Source organism: Pseudopipra pipra, chromosome 3, assembly GCF_036250125.1.
Source record: "Pseudopipra pipra isolate bDixPip1 chromosome 3, bDixPip1.hap1, whole genome shotgun sequence".
Taxonomy (NCBI): domain Eukaryota; kingdom Metazoa; phylum Chordata; class Aves; order Passeriformes; family Pipridae; genus Pseudopipra; species Pseudopipra pipra.
In genome coordinates this window covers 18189250-18210137 of record NC_087551.1, presented here as the reverse complement: position 1 = coordinate 18210137, position 20888 = coordinate 18189250, and the positions used below count along the sequence as shown (strand labels likewise).

Sequence of the window (20888 nt, the reverse complement as noted above, 5' to 3'; positions counted from 1 at the left end):
GAGTAAGACTTGGCCCTTGTGAAAGCATCACTCTGTAGGAAAGCAGTCTCAGTTTGGTGTTTTGCTTTAGTCCTATCTTTGATGTTTGTTTTCACCATTCCTAGTAGGTTTGCATGAGTGACAGACCTTGATTGCTTCATGCTGCAAGCAGAGGTCTGTTCTCATTTCCCAGTGCCTTATGGCCCACATCGCTGATTGCACTGGAAAACAGTGGCCGTTTATCTTTCAAGTCTAGGACAGTGTGATATAGGTTCAGTACTGATCCATATAATCAAATAACTGGGATAGGATAGGCTTTCTATTAGGTCTGAGTAAACAGACTCTTCCCAAGCTAGTAATCTCAACTTTTTCATTAGTGTGTTGCATTTAGGCAAAAAAAAAACCAAACAAACCTCAAAATGTAGAGCAGCTGAGGTTCATTCTTGCCACCTCATTAATTTTATTACCATCTGGTCTCTATATTTTGGATAAGCACCGAGTTATGCAAGCTCTAATAAAAGGTAATATTTGAATAAAAAGGGAGATAAATAAGAGCCTAACAATGCACACATGTCATTATTAACCCCCTTGGTGCTGGCAGTTTTTCTCCATCCAACTGAAAGGACTGCCTAAAGCACAAAAAATGTCCAAAACAGTAAGCTAAATGAACAATTCTCACCAAAACTCTCCATCATCTACTTGCTTATCCAGAGCCTGTTTTTGTTTGGGATCAACATAATTCCATTCAGGAGCACTGCAGACAAAGCACAAAAGCAAGCTGTTCAGTTGTTGCATTTTATTCTACAATGAGATCGGAGTAAGATTCTTTCTTAGGCTGATAAAGGAGTATATATTTCTTCAACAAATACACTTTGTGCCCCTCCAAATAACAGTACACACTTCAAACTGACTATGTTGAGCTGGAATCAGACTGTAACCACATTTGCAACAAATAAGCATTAAATTGAATCATCCCTGCCAGATGCCAGAATGTACAAACATTGCAGAAGGGCTGGGTTAGGAAATTCACAGCCTGAAAGTCAGTCAGAGCTTCTCCACTGAAAGATATATTGGAGTGCCTGATATTCTCCCTAGGGAAAAATAAAAGGTCCATGTTGGGGTCACAAAAGAACTGGAAAGCAAAAAGGTGGAATTAGAAAATATACTGCAGAACACAGAATTGCTCTCTTCCTATTCTGATGTTAATTTGCTCAAGATGGATTCTGCTCTGATCTGCTTCCACATGACAATGCAGTTCTGCACCTGCCTCAGCGGAGTTGTCCCATGGTAAAACAGGTGTGACAAAATCAGGATATGGCATGTGTGTGTGCCTGAGGCACCTTATCTTGGGGCTGAGCAAAGCAGCTCTGATAAAAGTAAGACTAATTGTAATGTTTATCTCTATATTCTATCCTTAATTATGATACACCAGCACCCAGGCTGCAGTCAGTCAGGACAGCAAACTGAAATCTCAAAGTGTTGCAGAAAAAATATGTTGCAGCCCAAAAGAAGGTAAAATTTATGTCATTCTAAATACAAAAATAAAAGAGGTGTTGTCACTGTCACACTCCTGAGATTCCAAGACAGTTGAAGCCCAGGCAGTTTCAGAGGGATTTTCAAACTTCCGTGTCCTCAGGTTAGTCAACCTCTCTATTTTTTCAAGATTCTGAAGCAGATACCAAATACTGGTCTGATTTGGAGCCAAACAACCTTAAGAGTTGAAGCAGAGGCACAATGGTTTAACCTTGCTGTAACTCACAGGAATAGGACTGGTTTGTATATTTTACTAGGGTCCTGGCACCATCGGTAGGATCAATTTGAGAAAAGTTGTCCTGCAAAATGAGATGGGTATGGTTTGCATTGGGCTGCTCACAAGTAAAAGAAGGGCTGTTCTCTCTTATTAGAAAGCTCTGCCTGAGGCAGGTAATAATGCCCCCTGGACAGAATGGATCAATAGCTAGCCCTGGTAATAAATTAATAGTGTTTTATTCCAACTGATTTAATATCTCTCCTAAATGTGCTTTGTGATTGGATTAACTGCATAGTCCCAATTTAATTTTTAATAGATTCCAAAATACACCAAAGACAGAGAAGTAGGGACATATAAAAACCTACTTATCACTCCAAGCTCCAGTCCATTCTACTTCACCCCAGGGATTTCTAAGCCTCACTAGTTTCTCTGGCCGTCCTCGGTAATATACCTAAAAGATCCACAACAAACAGAGCCTGAGCACTTCCATTATTCCAATCATCACAGGGCAATTGCTTTTCACACAGGATAAAACATGATTTGTACTTGAGTGATGCAGTCCATTACAATTTGCAGCAGTTAAAAGACACCTAGATGCCTTCCACCCTTATTTTACATTATCCTGTTCCACCAAGTGAGCCATTAGCTGCAGCACTCACCATTTCATACCATGACAGCGACCCGCAAGGAAAAACATGAGCAACAAAACAGCAGAATATCTATATCCTCAAAAGCAGAAGACATTGCACAACATGGTAAGGTTGGAAAGAGGTTATCTGCATGCACATCTCTGTAATGATTCCAATTTCAGAGGAGCAGGAACATCTGGGGCTCACTGTGAAGGTGAGACCAACAGCAGAGTTTATGAAAGAGACTTTTACTCCTTTCCTGTCAATGCTGACTGGTAAAGTATTTGCTCCCACACACAGTATAAACACGTGGGAAATGGCTGCCTACTCTCCTGCTTCTCCGTTCTGTACCTTCCATTTTGGTAACAGCTTGGCACACCTTTACATGTTGTATCCCAGCCTATTGGTACAATACAGGTTGCTGACTGCACATTGTACTACAAGCATAGAGGTTCTGACCTGGCTAAGTACTGTAGGTGCTTCCTTTTTTTCTCTGTAAGAGGGTGCATAAGACAGCAACATTTTTATTTGGTCAGTCACAGCAAGACATCAGAAAGTTGAAGGCACTGCAGTATTGCACCCCCAAGCTGTTTTGCACGATGGCCCCAGAGAGGCTGGCTTACCTCCTCTGCTCCAGTGATAGAATAAGCATGTCCTTTTACCAGCTTCAGACTTGTGATTGCTTCTATTTCAGCTGCAGCAGTTATCTGGAGCAATAAAAGTGTGCACATTTATGACTATATATTGTGTATGAATTCGACTTTCATGAACAACTTAATATGGGGGAAGACATCCAAAGTGGTATGCACAATGAATACCAACATTCTTGATGCAAAGTATATTAAATAAAGGTGAGATCTACAGCAAAAGCTCAACTCTACAGTTTCATGCCCCTCAATATGCAGCCCTAGCACAGAAGAAATTCAAAAATGTACAATGAAATCTAAATCTAAATCCAACTCCCAGCTCAGGCTACAGACCCAGTCATCTGCAAAGACATGTTCATATGAGCACAGGCCTAGCCTGCCTGAGTCAAGATCTAATATATCAAACTTTGAACTCTGGTAATTCTATATGCTATATACCAGGATTTCAAACAAGATAATGAAACAGGTTGTGAAAGATGTGAAATTTCCAAAACATGTTCAAATATCCTCTGTAACTTGCGAGTGTTTGTATTACAGGTGTTAATAATCTTTAGGACTGAAAACCAAAGCCAGAATCAGCCTACAGGCTCCAAAAAAGTGTCTCAAAGAGTTTGTCTCTGGCAGTTGAGTGTCTGGAGCTGAAACTGCACAAAATTTGAACGTGAAAAGATAGAGAATGAAAATGGGGTTCAAGAAGACCAGTACAGAAGAGCAGTTGGTGGTTCTAGGTATTATCCTACGCTGTCTTGTAAATAGGGAGTCACGACAAGAGATGGCTATTTAGAACCTCATCCGAAGGTTTTGTTACTGAAATCAGTAAAGGTCTGACATTAATTGTGGTTTGCTTTTATATCAGACCTTCCTACCTACATCTAACATTGATCTGAGCTTTTGTTACAGTATGGACTCGAGTCCTGAGAAGAGGAGGAAGGAGAGTAAAGCTTTGTCAGTCTCTTACATCGATGGAGCAGCCAAGCAGCGACCCAGCTCTCAGAGCCTTCTGGATGATTTGGTACAGGTTTGAAGGAGCCCTCCGCAGCTCATAGGACTCAGAGATGCCTCCAGTAAAATCCTCAAAGCCCTCCATAGTAGACCCTCCTGTGAGAGCTTCATAAGAGCCATTCAACCTGTGGGAGAGATGACAAGACCTATTCAAGGGATCATCTCCACCTGTAAGCACAAGGCACCGCAGAAAGAAGGATTTATCATTTAGTATCTCTCGGTCTGGGTGATCATCAGGGGCACCAGAATTAAAGCCCCTTGAAACAGACAGTTGGCAACAGGTTTTATGGAGCTAGAGGGAACTGTAAATAATGGGTGGAATGGGGGCTGCATTTGAATGAAGTGTGTGGTGACTAACATCACAGTGCCTGGCCCACCAACAGCTGCACACCCAGGAGTGCTGCCTCCTGCTTAGCCACCATACTTGGCATAGGCCTTCTCCAGCAGAGCGCTCCAGAACTCGTTGCCTTCCTCCGAGTGCACGAAGACCAGCTTCCCATTCTTGGTGGGCAGCCTGTCATCCACCACGACGTCCACCCACTCCCCGTACTGCCAGAACTGATGAAAAGAAGAAAGGAAAAGGTGGTGAGTGCTGGTGTGCCCATAATAGCTCCACACTACCATCCTCCTACCCCTTCACCTGTCATCAGTTCCTCCTGCGTAAGTCGCTGTAAGGTTTCATTCCCATGTTGGATTCCCCTCCTTTGTAATAGAGGCAAACTCCTCCCAGCCCTGTGGAGTGTTCAGCAGGCTTCTTAATGCTATATTAAATTTTGCTGATAGACAATATTAACGGCATCTTGTTGCACATAACATCAAAAACACTCACTGTGCTCCATGCAGAGTTTACATGGTGGAGAGTCCAGAAAGCTAGTGTGTAGACAGGTTACTCTAAACTGTCTTAAGGATCAATTCTTAAGAAGAAAAAACAATTCCCCTGCAAAAATGCTGCAAGGAGGGGTCATCTGAAGGGGAAGCACTCAATAGCGCTAATCCCTTCTGTAAATACTGGGAAACATGTGAAACGTTGCTAATGCTAAATTTTGGCCTCAAAGCTAGCAATATTTATTCCAGAATTTGATGCAGTACCGAAAGGAGAGAAGATAATTCACACCGTAACACTCTAAGGTGAGCTGGTAGAAGGTATGTGTTTTATAAATCCTCTCCTCACCAGAGCAGCTCCTTTCCCTTTGCAGGGTGAATCCACGCTGCTCACACCTGAGCCTAACCTCTACTCAAAGCAGGCTGGCTAAATCCCAACACACTGGGTCTGCAGGCAAGGAAATACAGGCATAACCACAGCGAGGGGAGGAGAAGGAATCACATCAACCTGAATTCACTCTCAACAGTTGGCAGCAACAGAGTTTGGTTTGGGCTCACACAGCCTGATGGTTCAGCTGAGTTTACAAAAACTGTTTAATTTCCCAGAGCCCTATCAGCTGTAAGACAGCAGAACCTAGCCAGTGAGCAGGTCTCATTTAATATTATTTCACTCTGTTCTTCTTTTCTTTCTCTCTCCTCCATCAATTTCACTTACACACTGTAATTCTTGACTATTTTGCTTGTTACAAAAAAAAAAAAAACAGAAACAATCTGCTTCTGGCTAAATAATAGAATTTTCGTCTTTTACTCTCAATACTCTGTTCATATAGATACCTGGAAATGAAAGATTCCAGCATAGTCCTTCTGGAAACTCTGATCCTTGGGAACAACACGGTACAGAACATCTGGATTCAAAGTGAGAGATGCGATGGCAGCTAGGAGCCAGCAATCACCTAAAAACACACATGTTACAAGGCAGAAAAGTTCATTAATAAATAGGGGTTTTGCTAATCTGATCCCCACACCATTAAGTCACACTCTCACCTAGACTAAAACGCCAGCATTAAGAGCTGTGCATGGTCCTGCCAGACTCAGTATTGGTTCAGCAATCCATTCTTCCTTTGCTTTTTATCTCTTTTCCTCGTTTTCCACTCACCCAAACCGCATAGGTACCTTGGGCCTCTGAGGCTGACCACGGTGGTAATTTTGATGGTCTAGTTTGTGCTTTGCTATTTTGATTTTTTAATAAAGCTGTGAAAACAAGCTGCTTTGCTAAGCTTGTTAATGCCCTCAGGAGACTAAGAATGCAGCCAGAGGGGGAAGACATTTGGGGTATGTGGGTTGCAAAGCGTGGCTGGGCAGGACACAGTTAATCACCTGCAGTACTTTGACTAAACTCAAGTCAGCAGACCTGGGGGAGACAAGGACTTAGAAGATGTCTGGAAGAGGGCAAAAGCTCCTTGTTCATAGAAGGACGGTGGGACTTCCATTCCTATCTTTTGGAGAATATTCAATGGACAGCAGGAACATTTGGGGGCCTATTTCTTCTTCTTAACCCTTTCTTCAAAGGTCTGAACTTGAACCAGCATACAAGGACTACTACCAGAGATTTGCCCGGGAGTGTAATGGAAGCTGAAGTCTCCTGGGACCTTTGCAAGGAGGTGAGTGCTTTCTCTGGCCCACTCCTCATCCTGGAAAGGCTGGGCCTGCCCAGCCCTCCCTGGAGCCTGCGTGTCTCGCAGCTGGAGCTGTTTGCTGGGTTGGTTGCCCGGTAAGCAGAAGGTGGTGCCCCTGGGAAACTCAGTGACTCACACGTTTCTTGCAGTGTTTGCATACTGCAAACAGCAGGAGGAACTTTTGTGATTCTGTATGATTTCTGAGGTGAGCAGAAAGTCTAGGAAAACAAAGCTGCTCAGAAGGTACTAACATTTTCCTGGTTCCCTGTGGATTATCTGTGCCAAGACATAGTTTCTTTGTGCAGGTGCATATTCTGCAGAAGGAATTGGCATAACAGCTCTTGTATCAGAGGAAATAAGCTAATTGAGAAACCCAGGAAAGAGTTTAATCTGTAGCATGATGGAATACCCTAGAGTAGCAGTTAATTCCTTATATTGACTCAGACTTTATGATTTAGTGTCATGATGAATACAACTGCAAAAGTAAGATATAGGAGCTGGGTGCTCTCTGCTGCCTGTACCCCACTGGGGGGTACCCAGATGCCTCCTGTGAGCTGAGCAAGAAGCAGCTGTTTGAGTTAGGCAAGCAGGGACTTCAGAAACATCTGTGAAGAAGTGCCCCTGGAATGATGACCTGTAACCACCTGAGCTGGCTGATGGCATCATGGATCCAAAACCGTGACCCACCCACTGTGCCAGCCCAGGCATTTCCAAAGAGGAGGGAAAACTCAGGATTAGTATGTGAAATGCTGCTTGAGCCTTTACCCAGGTTTGCTCTGCCTTATCTTGGCTGCCACGTTCAGGAAAGAGCATTCAAGCTGGAAGGGGGCAGAAAATGGCTGGATTACCTCTTTCTCCCCATCCACCTGCATTTCTTATGAGAAGAGGTTAAAAAAAATTGTCCTGCTCATCCTACACAAGTGGTGTTTGAAGAAGTGTGAAGCAGGTTAAATGCTCCTTTGCAGAAAAGCTCTTTGAGGCAAGACCTCTTAGTTGAAAGATAATATTTCCTTTGCAGAAGAGAAGATAAAATAAAAGGGTTGTGACATGTTTAAAGTGGAAATTGAGAAAAATTGGTGCTGTGCATAAAGAGAGTCCAGAAGAGTCAGCCTCTAGAACAACTATGAGCAAAAAATCTTCTCAAGCTCATCTTCAAACTAATTATTTTACAAGCTATTTTTCATTCTGTGGGAGAGGAAGCTGGCCTGGAAGTTTCCTCCCACCCTTAGGTACCTATGTATAAAATAAGAAAAATTATGAGAGTACAAGGTGTGGGGGAAAAAAGGCTTTAAGGACCTCCTCGGCCAAGGAAACGTAGACATAGGAAAAAATGAGTCTAAGACCAGATCAGCTTTGTGTTTATTTCTCTGAGGTTTTCCTTGGTACAGGTGTATGCCTTAAGCTGTTATAATTTTGTTTTCCTTGGAGAGGTAGAAATAATGGTGATAAGTGTGGGGAAAGGATTTTCAGAGGAGGAAGATGAAAAGCCTTATCAAGTTAGAACTGAAATCCTCATTTTCTCAATTACTCCAGATTTTCTTGCTGCTCTGGCTGTTCCTGGTATGCTGTGAAGTGCAGAACATTATTTCTGAGAAGATGGCAAGATGGGGGACCTTGGTGTCCCTGTTGTGTCCCTCCACCCCCACTGAGGCCAGAGACAAGTTGCAACAGTGACAAGTTGGTGCTCTCCCAATGTGCAACACGTGGAAGGGTTTCCCCTTCCTGGTCCAGGCCAAGATTTTATAGTCAGTGAACAAGAAACTACTGCAGGCTTTGCTGAAGATGGTGTATGTTTGATGCGCAATTAGGCAGAAGATTCAGTGAAATGAGGGGGGTTTCCTTAGTATGTTATTTACTTCCCTGACTCAGAACTGAACAATTTTAGAATCTCAACCCCATAAGATGCCAAATGCAGCGTGAAATCCTTTACAGCTATCTTACAGCATGAATTAACTTCTTATCATCTGGGAGAGTGAGTGATGTGGGTGCTCCTGCCTCTCTCAAACACACCATGCAGTCCAACCTCCCAGGGAAGCATTTAGAGGCAAGTCTGCTCAAAGCAAGCCTGGAAAGAATTGTGTTGGAAGAATTGCAGTGGTGAACTTGGCCTTAAAAGTAGCTATGCCTGCCTTAAGCAATGCAGAGCCCTGTCTCTAAACCTTACTTTGGGGCCTAATATCTTTGACTAAGCTTGTGCCTGAACAAATATCAACCATGCCTTCCAAAAGGAACCAACTGGGAATTGGCTGCTGTGCAGTAACTTGATAAAAATGAGGGTTTGCATGGGGTGTCTGAATGTAGATGGTTTGGGGGCATCTTTATGTAGCAGTGATGCGTGACATTCAAGCTCCTGTGATATTTACTTTAAGACAAATTAAAGAGGATGTAGAAATCTGTCCATATCAAGGAGCTTCCATAATGGAGCCTAAACTGCACAGTTTGCCTCTTACCTTCTTATACACCACAATGGGATCATGGCCTATTAATAAGCCTTCTCAGCCCCACTGGATAATAGATTACTAGTTCTAAAAAAAGTACAACTTGACAGTCCATGTTCCTTTTTTCAAAGTTTAACATAATTTTGTGGGCAATAAATTTTGGAGTTTTGTTTGTGATTATGACAAAAGGACTGTGCAACAGCACAAGTTCCCTAGATAGACAAATTATATAGGACCACTCAAACTTGCCCTGATTCAGCTAAAGGTTATGAATAATCTTTCAAACTGTAAGGAAATTATTTTATTCCTTTCCAAAAAAGAGGCCAATTGACCAATTAATTAAATTAATTATTTAGAATGTATTTCCAGTAAACTTATAGTCAGAAAAATGACAATATCAAAAAGCATGTCTGCTCACTCTGTGTTTGAAGTTGTAGCCTTTTACCTTATAAAAAGAATTATTTTTCTAAAAAAACCTCTCAACATTAGCCATGTGAAGTTATATCACCTATAGGCATATAGCTGCTTCTGCTCAGCCTCATAGATCATGAGCAGAAGTTTCAGACAAGTGCCAATTACAGTGTTTGCTGTTGCTGCTGAATGTCCAAAAAAGAAGCCAGCTCGATGCATGGATATGAAGTTATTTGAAATGGTCGTAAAGTGCAATTTTTTATTTTTTTTTTTTTAATTAAGCAATTCTGACCTTGAGTTTGTGGTGGAAAGGGTAAACATGAATCTTAGCTGTGCCTAGCTCCCGTGTCTGTGTCCATATACAGAGAATTACTTTGACTGTTAGTGCACTTGAAATAAAATCACTTGCTGCTCGCAGATGGACTGAGATGGCTCGTGTTCTCAGTGCTACTCAGTCACCTCCTGGTTTAGAGAGATAATCGAATTGCTGCAGAGAATACCGAATCCTCAGTGACCTGGGAGCTGAGCGACTCCTCTGTATTGATGATGTTTACCCAAGCATGCTGCACTTGCAGAGGCCATAAAATAAATGAGAAATTTGATTAGTTTCAGTTGCTACAGAGCAGTGCTCGGTTTTTGTTTAGCTACCATTGAAGTGTCTAGACACAGAATATCTGAACTCTTCTTTGACCTAGAGGTGGTGAGATTTAGCCAAAAGTCCAAGTGTTTGGTTCCAAGATCTAACTGGACAGGAGAAAGGCATTTCTGACTGTATTCTGGCTTATTGCTATTTCAGCGATGCCTGGTGTTCAGAAGGGATCCAAATACAATGCTCTGGCTCTTGCCTCCCGGACTGTCAAGCAGCACTGACTCTCAGCTTTAGTCTCTGCTGGAAGCCCTTCTTCAGAGCTCGTAGTACCTGGGGCATCATACCAGACATCAAGGAAGCACTGACCCACTAGCTTATCATTTATAGCAATGCAGACTGCCTCTGCTTTGAGATTTCTAAAGGCTTCCTGAGGTTTTCTATGGAAATGAATTATGCTCTGCAGCTGTGTACAGAAAGGCAAAGGAGAACCCAGCAAAGGAACACGCTTTCTTCTCTTTGAGGTCTCAGAGTTCTCAGTGAATGTATTTTTTGACAGCTACGAGATATATCTGCTAGAACTCCAATGCCCCTTAGCCACGGCACTGAACGTCAGAAGGGCCATACATTAACATCTAACAGCAAAATAAGTGAACAAACCCAATATTATTAAGTACTGTCCTACCTACACCCGCTTCATAGGTTCCCTCAACAGGTATCAGATCTATCTCAGAGCTGTCAGGCTTTGGTTTGTTCTGTACCTGTAATCTCTTTAAATCTGCCTGTAGGACAAGACATGCACAAAGCATGCATGGGGTGGGCTCCTCAGTTGGTGTGAACTCATGCATCTGCCTTGGCTTCAGGGGACTCCTCCAGCTGACAGCCCGGGCCAAAGGAGCTGCAGTGCCTGGAGTAGCCTCTGAGCATTCAGAACAAAAGGCAGCTCATGAATATAAATAGTGTGGATCTGGAAAGCTAATATTAAACTGAGGGGTTTTCAGTATGTTTTATATTATTAAAATTAAATTTATGTCACTTGCTTCTTAAGAACTTCTGCAAACAGTTCTAATGTTAACTTATTCAGATAGCTGCAAGAAAACTTCATAAGTCACCTTTATTAACTAAGACTATGTGACTGCATTTCAAGTTGTTACTAGGGTATCAAAAAGATACGGTTCAAAGAACGTTTAAAATATTTCAAGTCTTTCAAGTTCCCATCAAACTTCCCAAGCTGATATTCATCTAGCTTACACTGTTGTCAAAGAAATAAGTTTAATGGAGTGAGACTAACTCTGTTTTTTCTTGTTCCTTTTGTTCATATAAACCCAGACCCGCAGTTTTATTTTTAAAAGAAAAGAAACATGTCAGAAAAGATTATTGAAAATAGGCTCTATTTCCCTCAAGGACTTGTTAACCGGTCACATACGTGGCTTATGTAAATATGTAATCAGGATCTGTTTCAACTGAAGTGTTTTACATGAGGGTTTTAGTAACAAGGACTTTGATATTCAAGGTATAGGATCAAATACCAAAAAAGCTTAGTATGCCTCGGAGATGTAAAGCAAACTCCTGAATGCTAGAAGGGAAGTCCCATGCCTGTTGTTTGTTTTAGTGAAGGGTCAGTGTGTGTAGAAGCAACTGTAAGCAGCCTTACAGAAACAAATTGGATTATCTTTTTTTTTTTTTTTTTTGGTGAGAGAGTAAGAGAGAGAAAAGCAAGCTCCTAATAAAGCAGAATTAGATTTCGGGACTTTTCTTCTAGGTTTGGAGCAGCTTTCAGAACTAGCACTTGGGGTACTGCCCACCAAAAGCTGGTCTCAGAAAACCCAGAGCCAGACACTATCCCCAGATTCACAGGAGGAGTTTGGGTCCAGTTCTGTTGTTACCACTATTTGATGGATTTTGGCAGCAGTCTCTAATGAAAGCCCATTGAGCATAAAGAACTGGGACTCCACAGAGACATTCAGCAGGTGACAGAAGCAGAAAAGGACTCAGAGTATTTGTATTCAGTTTCCAGGCTAAACACAAATAACACATTGACCTCTTCTAGTTTAAGAATAGGTAATATTCTTCAGTCCTATAGCTTGTAAACTGTCAAGGAAAATGAGGTTTTATGTCAGGCATGTGATCTTTTTTTTGTTTTAATGCTATTATAGAAACTTCCCAAATAGAAGGTGACAAGAAATGTCTCTTTTATTACTTATCTGAACCATTTTCCTAAAATAGAGTAAGTGATCTCCCCAGCATCCACCAAATAAATATCCTGGAGCAAGTATATGATTGGGCATCTTATTTTTAGCATTTGGAGTATAAGCCCACACACCAGGGAATTTTTCAGCAATTGCTTTAATGGTGCTGTGTTTACAAGACCAGCATTGGTATTATTTATTGCCAATGACTTGCAGAAATTGTTTGAATCTCATTTGCACAATGGATGGGCTGGAAAACCAGTGAGGTCAGGAGTACTGCAGTTAGCAGCACAGGAGGGAGAAAGGCTGATTTCTCTGTGTCTAATCTATCAAATTCTCATTACAAGAGCTTCAGCCTTCCTGCCTCTATATGTAGTCAGGAGAGGTTGCTGCTGCTGTCTTCTGCAGCTGGATCTTATCAGTGAGGCAGGCAGGGAAGGCAGCTGCTGCAGCAGCTATTTGAGGGGGGGATCAAGTCCCTTTACAGCTCCCTTCTGGCCGCTTGCACAGCAGCTCTGTTAAGTCAACGGCAAGCCCTGGAGAAAAACGTGTAAGAAAGTTTTTCTGTGATGGATCTCGAGGAGAGGATGAGTGCTGCCTGAGAGACATCTCCTCTGGATCAGGCCTTAATCTGGGGAGCTGAGCAGCACTGTCTTTTCTATCTGAGCTTGCATGGTGTGGCTGGTGCCCAGTTGCTCCTGTCCCCACTCGCAGCTCTATGACAAATGCTGTACAAGCAGAAGGAGCATTCAGCATGAAGGCCTTGGAACATTTTGCCGTTGTGGATCATATTATGAGGTTTATGTGCTCTGTTCATTTTTTATTATGTGGTCTTTGTTTCTAAGTCCCACCTGGACCACCCTGCTCGGCACAAAATGGTCATAGACCCAGCCTCTCTACTAAACCAGTTCCTGCTCCATTCCTTGGTTGTTATGTATTTGTTTTGTGTGAAACTGAGGCTGGAACTTGCTCTGCCTCCCAGATAAAAACCCCTAGGGTCTAGGCTACAGGGGAAAATTTCCCTGGTGTCCATTGTCCCCACAGTCTTTGAAGCTGCTCTTGCTGGGATGGGCACAAAGCCCACTGTCTTGCTTCGGCGCGAGTGTTCTCATGATTAGGTTGGTGTCCAACTCTATCTTAAGATGTCAAGAGTAAGCCAGTCTTCTGCTCCACATAATTAGCTTCCCTCCTCCAGGAGACAGTTTGGTGTCTTCCAAGTTTGACATAGCTCTTACAAGCCCATATATATACCCTGTCTGAGGCAGCAATGCTGGTACATGGGTCCCCTTCTTGGGTATCTGCCTCTCTCCATACTACATCTGGGAGATAGCCAATAAAATAAAATGGTCCGTGTACGAGGAACTTTTAAATGAATCTGCAATTCTTTTCTTCTTACAAAACAAAATTCAGAAGCACTGTACATACCCAGCTCTCCTTGGCAGACATCTGTTCGGGTAGCTCCTCCAACTATAAACTGAGGGTTGGCACATAATTCCTGAAAAGACATAATTTCAGAGTTTGCATCACCCTTTCTGGTCTGAGAAGTTCCCTTTTCTTGTTCCTTGTTTCAATATTCAAAAAATATTAAACACTTTCAACATTTCTTATAAAATATATCTTTTCTCTCTGATTAACATGGTCTCAGAACATTTCTGTAAAAAAATGAGGACTGCTTGTATTTTTTGAGGCAAATCCTGCTACTTGAGACTGTCAGTGATATTAGTGAGAATTTTTGCTACTGTGTAGACAGGTGAAAATTCAACCTCGGCATTTACAACTTACTCTGTCTTGCTGAGATTTTAGTTCGAGCAGTGCAAGTGAGTTTGTGACTGTTGCTGCTGCCTGTGCCACTGGAGCTCTGCTGAGTTTCCACTGCCAACAGCGTGGAGGATGTTCCCCAACCCTGACCCCGCTTCCTGGGAGGCCAACCACGCAAATGCTTTTATTAGCAACAACCCTCCTTTCTTCCTGGCCCTTTGGGGACAGCCAAGTAGGTTATGGCAATGACTGTCACTCCTGTCCCAACTCTGAGCTCTCCAACAATTCATGGCCTATATTAGGAAGTTAATATTGTCTCTCTAGAGACAAAAGCCTTCTCTGTTTTCTTGAGCATTTTCCACGAGCTTCTGGATGGCAGCAAGGGGCAGTTTATAGGAAGCCTAACTTGGCAAGCAGGTCTGAGGACAGTTTAGGCAGTCACTGGCTCTCACAGAGAGCAGCAGTTGTCAGCTTTGAGCATCCTGTGGAGAGACAGGGGCAACCCAGGACTACTTGTGTGCATGTGTGTGACAAAGAGCCAATTTCCTCTTGCAATAGGTGGCATCTCAGCTACCTCTTTTTTGCTTCTTTTCGGTGGATAGGAGTCAGGAGCAGGTTACCCACCACACAGAAAGAGGGGGTTTGTAGGTTTTTCTCTCCTCCCTCCAAAGCAGTGCACCTGGTGTCAGTCAGCCGCATATGACTTACTACTCACCTAGACACCTGTCCTTTCTGAGCCACTCCTAAGTGCCACATACACCTTTCACACAGCTGACTTTCCATCTTTTCTCTTTCTATAAACCCACTGTTGAAATCGGAAGATAGGTCTGTGGTGGCAGTGTCTAACACTCGCTGTCCGCAAAGCAGCAGTCACAGGGGTTGATATTAGCAGATATTTGTTTTGCAGGGGGCACTCCTCCAGCAGGTTTTCTCCCAGTTACCCACTGGTTCTGGTTTGGATGCAGACAGGGAAGTGAGTGGTGACCCTGTCAGCCTGCAATCACAGGCAGATGGAAACCTGCTGACCGGTAGAAAAAGCCTGAGAAATGAGCAGGGTGTGGCCTCCAAGAGGAGTCACCCACAACACATAAAAACAGATTAGATCCAGGTCCCTCCGAAGAGAGCAAAGCAGAGAGTTTGTGTCACCTTGCAGCAGGGTTGGGCTCTGACCCCTGCATAGGGATAAGCCAGTGGGTCCCAGTACTTGTGGATTAAGTGTCCATAAATTGCTTGTGTCTCTGCTGAGTGCCGGGAAGGCAGAGGGGTCCCATGAGGGTGGGTCTCTAGCAGGCAGGACTGGAACATTTAACCCTGTTGGATCTCAGACCTCAGTTATTCCTTACCTTGATATGTTTGTGGGTGTCTCTGCCTGCAGCAGGCTCAACGTTGTAGCCTGTCTAATTTAATGAGTTTCCTAAGGCTGACCTCCAGAAGGAGAGGCAAAGCCAAGAGACACATCCATGGTACTTGTTTCTGTAGCACCTGGGTGCCAGAGTAAGGTGCTTATGGACAAATGGGGTTGCCAGGGTTATTAGGCCTGGAGTTACTAAACCTCCAAATTTCTGTTTCTCACTTTTCAGGTGAAAAACACAACAAAAATCAAAGTCTTGAAATCTATTGTTCTTCTCATTTTCCTTGCCCCCATCAGAGGGAGGTAAGTCATTTGGAGATTTTTCCTTCCTTCCTCAGTTTTTTAATATTTCTTGATGTTACGAGAAGGGCCAAAATGACAAAGGAGGAGCAAAGTAGAGACAGAAACAAATGACTGAAAAATGAAAATGCAGAAAAATCTCTGAAGCCCTGATTTTGCAGTTTAAAAAAAAAATCATCATCTAATCTTTCCTGATGAAAATTACTTTCTTAAAATCAGAGGCCATTTGTAGGATATATGTATTTGGGTAATAGCAATTCCAGTCAATTGCTATTTAACTGTTATATGTAGCTTGAAGTGAGACAGAGGATTTTATTTACATATTACCCTGATTTCCTGAGGTGCACAGTGGCAAGACCTTGGTGTGGGTACTTTTACAATCGACTGCTCCAGGGGTACCCCATGGTCTGTCTGGATACACATGGGGCTTTTCAATCCATCTCTAGATTGCACCCTGGACTTGTAGCTCTGAGGATCTGGGATGGACAGGGAGGAAGCCTGTTCCCATGAAGCAGGTTCCCACAGACTCCCTGCTTTATAACAGGCTTAGAAAACGATGATTTTTTTTTTTCCCCACCCCCTTTCCAGCCTTGCTTCTGCCAACCATGGAGGTAATGCAAGATAGAATTAAAGAAGAAAACATACAGGAATAGTGGATATTCAGGCTCACCACTGCTTTAGCATGCATGTTCAGGTGTGCTTTGATTAGATTTGAACCCAGTAAAATAGACACTCTTACCGAGGGGCGCTTCCAGATTATCCCCTGGGTTTTGAAGGAGTATGGTCCCAGGTCCCGGTAGCCCAGAGCAGAGGGACAGGCTGGGAACTCCTCATCCTTGAACAGGGTGCCAGTCTGCAGGCATTGCTGCTTCAGGGCTTCATAGTCCTGCTTCAAATACTTGATGGCATTCTTGTTGGATCCGAGCCCATCCGCCACTGCTCTTTCTTGGCACAGCCTTGCCGCGACCCTGGACATGCCTGCCCACCCTCCCAGTGCGTGGTGCAGCTCTGGCTTTGCCTCCTGGGAGAGGAGGTCAGTATAGGCAGGTAGCAGGCTCGGGTGGAGCCAAGGACTGCTCTAAATGCTCCTGCAGCCCTGGAGGGAGGAGGCACCAGAAGTGCAAATATGTACCTGAGAGACACAGGCAGGAGCTGGCGGGAGCCACAGCCAGCACGGCTGGGATTGTGGGCACTGCCTGGTGCTGCTCCCATGCTATTTGCTTTTTTTGCAGTCCCTTTTTAAAGTACTCTTTTAACAAGGAGCAAGGGAAAACAATGTTTTTGCAGACACACCTGTTTACACACAGAAAGTGATTGTGTGAGTTTAGTGTGCTGAAAGTCAAGTTTGAGGATCAGTACTTTAAAAATCCAGGTGAAGATGGTTTAAAACTTCTTTCCGCCTTCTGAGGTTGGACTCTGTGCTGTTGGAGGGTTGTACAGCCACAAAACCTGGAGCTGGGTATCTATTGCTACAGCTTACATGGCTATGGAGATGCCATGGAGCTTTAAAGCTAGGGAAAAGTTGAACACATTTTTGGCTTAAGTGATGGGTATTTTCAAAAGGACCCCTCTCTTTAGTACTCTCAAAGCAGTAGGAATTTTTAATTTAATTTATTATCAATAAAAGGTGTGAACTTGACAGAATTAAAGCTGATCACTTGACTATATGATCTGCAGAGGGCAAGGATACAATCTAGGAGCATGACCTAGGCCAAAAATGGGAAATTGTTTCACCAGATAGAAGGTAAGCCCTGCTATTCATGCCCAGTGTGACCTTGGGCAGAAATTATACCTTCCCCATCTCAGCTAGTGAGAAGTCAGCCATCCTCTTTACAGTTTTTTGATGATATTTCCTGAATATAAAATATCTACAAGCAGAAAAAAATTATGCTGTAAAAGGCTGTATAAAACCTTTAAAAATAGTGGTTCCTGTTCTTGTAGTAGAAAAACTCAAAGTTTCTACCCTAGAAACCCCATTTTGTACTGACACAGGGGTGCACACCTCCCTGGAAAGGTGGCTGAAAATGTCTGTAGGTTCAAGAACTGAAGGAAGAAATATTTTACATGGAGCACAGCTGCTCTCTGCTGTCTTCCTATATAATGGCCAGGATACCCTAGCAAAGACCACTGCATGTCCAGTAAAAAGCTGGGTAAACAGTGACTTTGTTTGCCAAAGAGCATGTTTGATGACTACCCCTTGGTAAATTTAGACAGAAGGTGTGGGGAAGGGAAGAGAGAATTTTTAAGGACTGAAACCTGTTGAGATAAAGTGTTCAAACAGAGGCTAGCCGGGTTGCTTGTCTGCAAATATTTGAAGAGAGGGAATGAAAAAAGGAGGAAACAAAATTACTTGGTCAGTTCCAGGTGGGCACAGGTAGTAAAGGCTGGGATGAGGAAATTAATATATCAGCTACCCCAAAATTAAACTAGTACTGTTGAAATCAAGTAAAGGAGAAGGATGGCCAGCTTTTTATCCCTGTTACATGTCAATACTTCTGTGCATGTCTGTGTACTGAACCAGAGTGAGAAGCGGAATAATAAAGCACTGAGGTGACAGTTTTTTCTTTACAGGGTGCAATTTTTTTTTCCTGATGAATAGACCCACTCTGAGGTACCCGCTTTCTTTGCTGTAAGCGCAAGCTTTGGCAAGATTCTTCATGGAAAAGCATGGTGCTCCAGCAATTGGAAAAGGCCATTTTGATCAGGAATCTTCTGTTCTTCCATGTATTTTTTCAGACGTACACTTGAAACGCTGTGTGCTCTGTAACTCCAGTTGCCACCAGACACGAGTAGGCACAGCAGAGGTGAACATCATCAGGGTATTACAGTGTAAGGCAGAGAAATTTTGGGAGTGCCTCTCCTATGAAGACAGGCTGAGAGAGTTCAGGTTGTTCAGACTGGAAAAAAGAAGGCTCCAGGGAGACCTTATAGCACTTTCAGTACCTAAAGGGGACCTAGAAGAAAGCTGGAGAGTGACTTTTTACAAGTGCATGTAGTGATAGAACAAGGGGGAATGGCTTTAAAGTGACAGAGAGGAGGTTAAGATTAAATATTAGTTAGAAATTCTTGACTGTGAGGGTGGTGAGGCACTGGAACAGGTTGCCCAGAGAAGCTGTGGATGGCCCATCCCTGACAGTGTTCAAGGCCAGGTCGAATCGGCCTTTGAGCAACCTGGTCTAGTGAAACATGTCCCTGCCCACAGCCCCAGAGCTGGAACAAGATGATATTTAAGGTTCCTTCCAATCCAAACTATTCTATGATTCTTTGAAATACAATCAGATTTTAATCATAAATTTCAGTATATGTGCCATAGAAATTTTTCTGTCCTGTACCTCACATTTGGAAAGCGGCTGAGGACAACCATTTTCTCTGGGGAGTATTGGACCAGATAACCACCCATTGTGTCCACCACGACCCTCTGCTCCTAGTGATCTGTAGTACAACAGTTCAAATCCATTTTCCAAGCTTGATTAACAGCAGCATGAGTTGTTTTGTGTAGAAAGTGATACATAAGCACCATCTAGAGGATATAAAAAAGAGGAAAAGATTAGACTGTATAGTTGACTACAGCAACAGCTGTAGATACAGTATAGAGGGAAAAGCTTTCAGGTTCCCCATGACTCTCCAAAACTGCTGATGAAGTGACATTAACCCCTAGGGAAACATGAACCAGAAAAAAAAAAATAGGTTTAACAATTAACCTGATTTTTCTTGCTTCTGGGACTTGCAGAATATTTTTGCCTCGCTCTTCCTGCTTTCCTTCCCCTCTCCCCCTTTCTTGACAATAGCAAGAGGGTGAGAAAAATAGGGAAGAACAAAATAAACCAGGAAAATGCATCATCTAGGTTTCAAAGAAAAGTCTGCAAATTTGATGCAGTCAAGACTGTTCTGTATCTTTATAGAGGAAAGTGGAAATTTTTAGAAGAAAATAACTGCCAATTACCTAGCAGTTCTAGATACATTTCTGATATAATGCATTAGAGAGAACTGAAATGGCTCTCCTGTACCATAGCACTTTACTAATGAGGATTAAAGCTGCTTAGCTGTATTGTAGACCCTGCAGCATGAAAATGGATTAGTTCAATTTAGAGAGCTTGGCTTCTCCTATTCTGGATGTATGGGCTCCTACCCACCCTATTTCTGTGAAAATGGAGTGACTATTAATAGTCAAACTAGTGGGAGCTATGAAAGGTCCTAAATGTTGTCTATAAGGTTATTGTTTTAGAGGTTGCAATATTTTACCTAAGTGTTTGGGGAGGGGAGAGAAGGCTTGCTACAAGCTGAAGCCTAGTGGGTTCCCTATAGGGAAACACCTTGAAATTAGCTGTGATCCTGCCTGACTGTTTTATAAATGCCAGAAAATTGTTGGTGCTTGAAGAGGAGGAACATGACATACTACAGTGGTAATGCCTGCATGCCAGGTGTGAAGCTCCACAGCACAGCTGAGCTGATCCAGGAGTGATGGTTCAGCACTGTAAGGAGCTGGAAAGGACAGATGCACTTTTCAGGATGATCCAGGTCTTTCTGACACCTCACACTGTGTTGGCTGGGGCTGCAGCCAGTCTTGTAATGTTCAGGAAAGATCAATACCTCTCCAGATCCCAGATCCAGACAGGAAAGCAATTGCGTTGTGAAACATCACTGCTACTGCAAGCCTGGGAAATCATCCTCATCGTAGTGAGGACAGGGCAGTTCCTGCAAAGAAGAACAGAACCCCTGCAGGTACATGGCCCCATTTCTTCCTTCCTGAGCTGTTTGGCAAGTTGCTCCCCATGGTTCCCCAATATCTGAGTATAGTGGAGGGCAAACGAGCAGGAGAGAGGATGGATATTGGAAGGCATAGCAGCTCTGAGCTACTCACAACTGCTGAGTGTAGACATACAGGGAAGCAGAAACCCATCCTGCCTGGAAATCCCTGCTGCAAGTGGCAACTGGATGCTTCTTATCAGGCACCAGCATGAGCTGCAGCAGTAACAGCTGAAACCACTTTACTTGTGACATGTGAGAGTTGGTGACTCCTTTGAAGAGCTGCAGGTGTGCAGGGAGATTAAGAAAAAGTCAGATTTCTTTTTCCTTCTGAAGTTGCCTGGTTTTAGGGAGACAGGAGTGGGTAACTACTCTTGGCACTGCTATTTTACCTCAGAGTATTACACTAGTCTCACAGTCAAATGGAAATCACCCCTTTCTTTAAAGAAAATGGGCATATTGTGTGAGTATGTAGAAGATCAAGGAACTGGCTCCTGTAGGCCTCAAAAGAACTTCCCTCCCTCTAACTGTGGAGTCATCCACATGTGCTGCTGGGCTGGAAGTAGGTGACTTGTTGATTTAACTGCAGAGGTCTTTGTGGGTA

At 43.2% G+C, this 20888-nt stretch overlaps 1 protein-coding gene across 1 annotated transcript in view; it reads right to left on the bottom strand.

Moving 5' to 3' along the window:
• Positions 1-16586, bottom strand: part of LOC135411026 (calpain-8-like) — a 30488-nt gene extending 13902 nt beyond the window's left edge. Inside the window, exons 1-8 of the mRNA XM_064648121.1 lie at positions 16278-16586; positions 13555-13624; positions 5664-5782; positions 4432-4565; positions 3964-4132; positions 2982-3065; positions 2095-2180; positions 659-733 (exon numbers count right to left, since the gene is read on the bottom strand). Of these exons, the coding sequence (XP_064504191.1) occupies positions 659-733; positions 2095-2180; positions 2982-3065; positions 3964-4132; positions 4432-4565; positions 5664-5782; positions 13555-13624; positions 16278-16514 (974 nt within the window). The 5' untranslated portion in view covers positions 16515-16586. The remainder of the gene's footprint in view (positions 1-658; positions 734-2094; positions 2181-2981; positions 3066-3963; positions 4133-4431; positions 4566-5663; positions 5783-13554; positions 13625-16277) is intronic.
• Positions 16587-20888: the final 4302 nt, after the last annotated feature.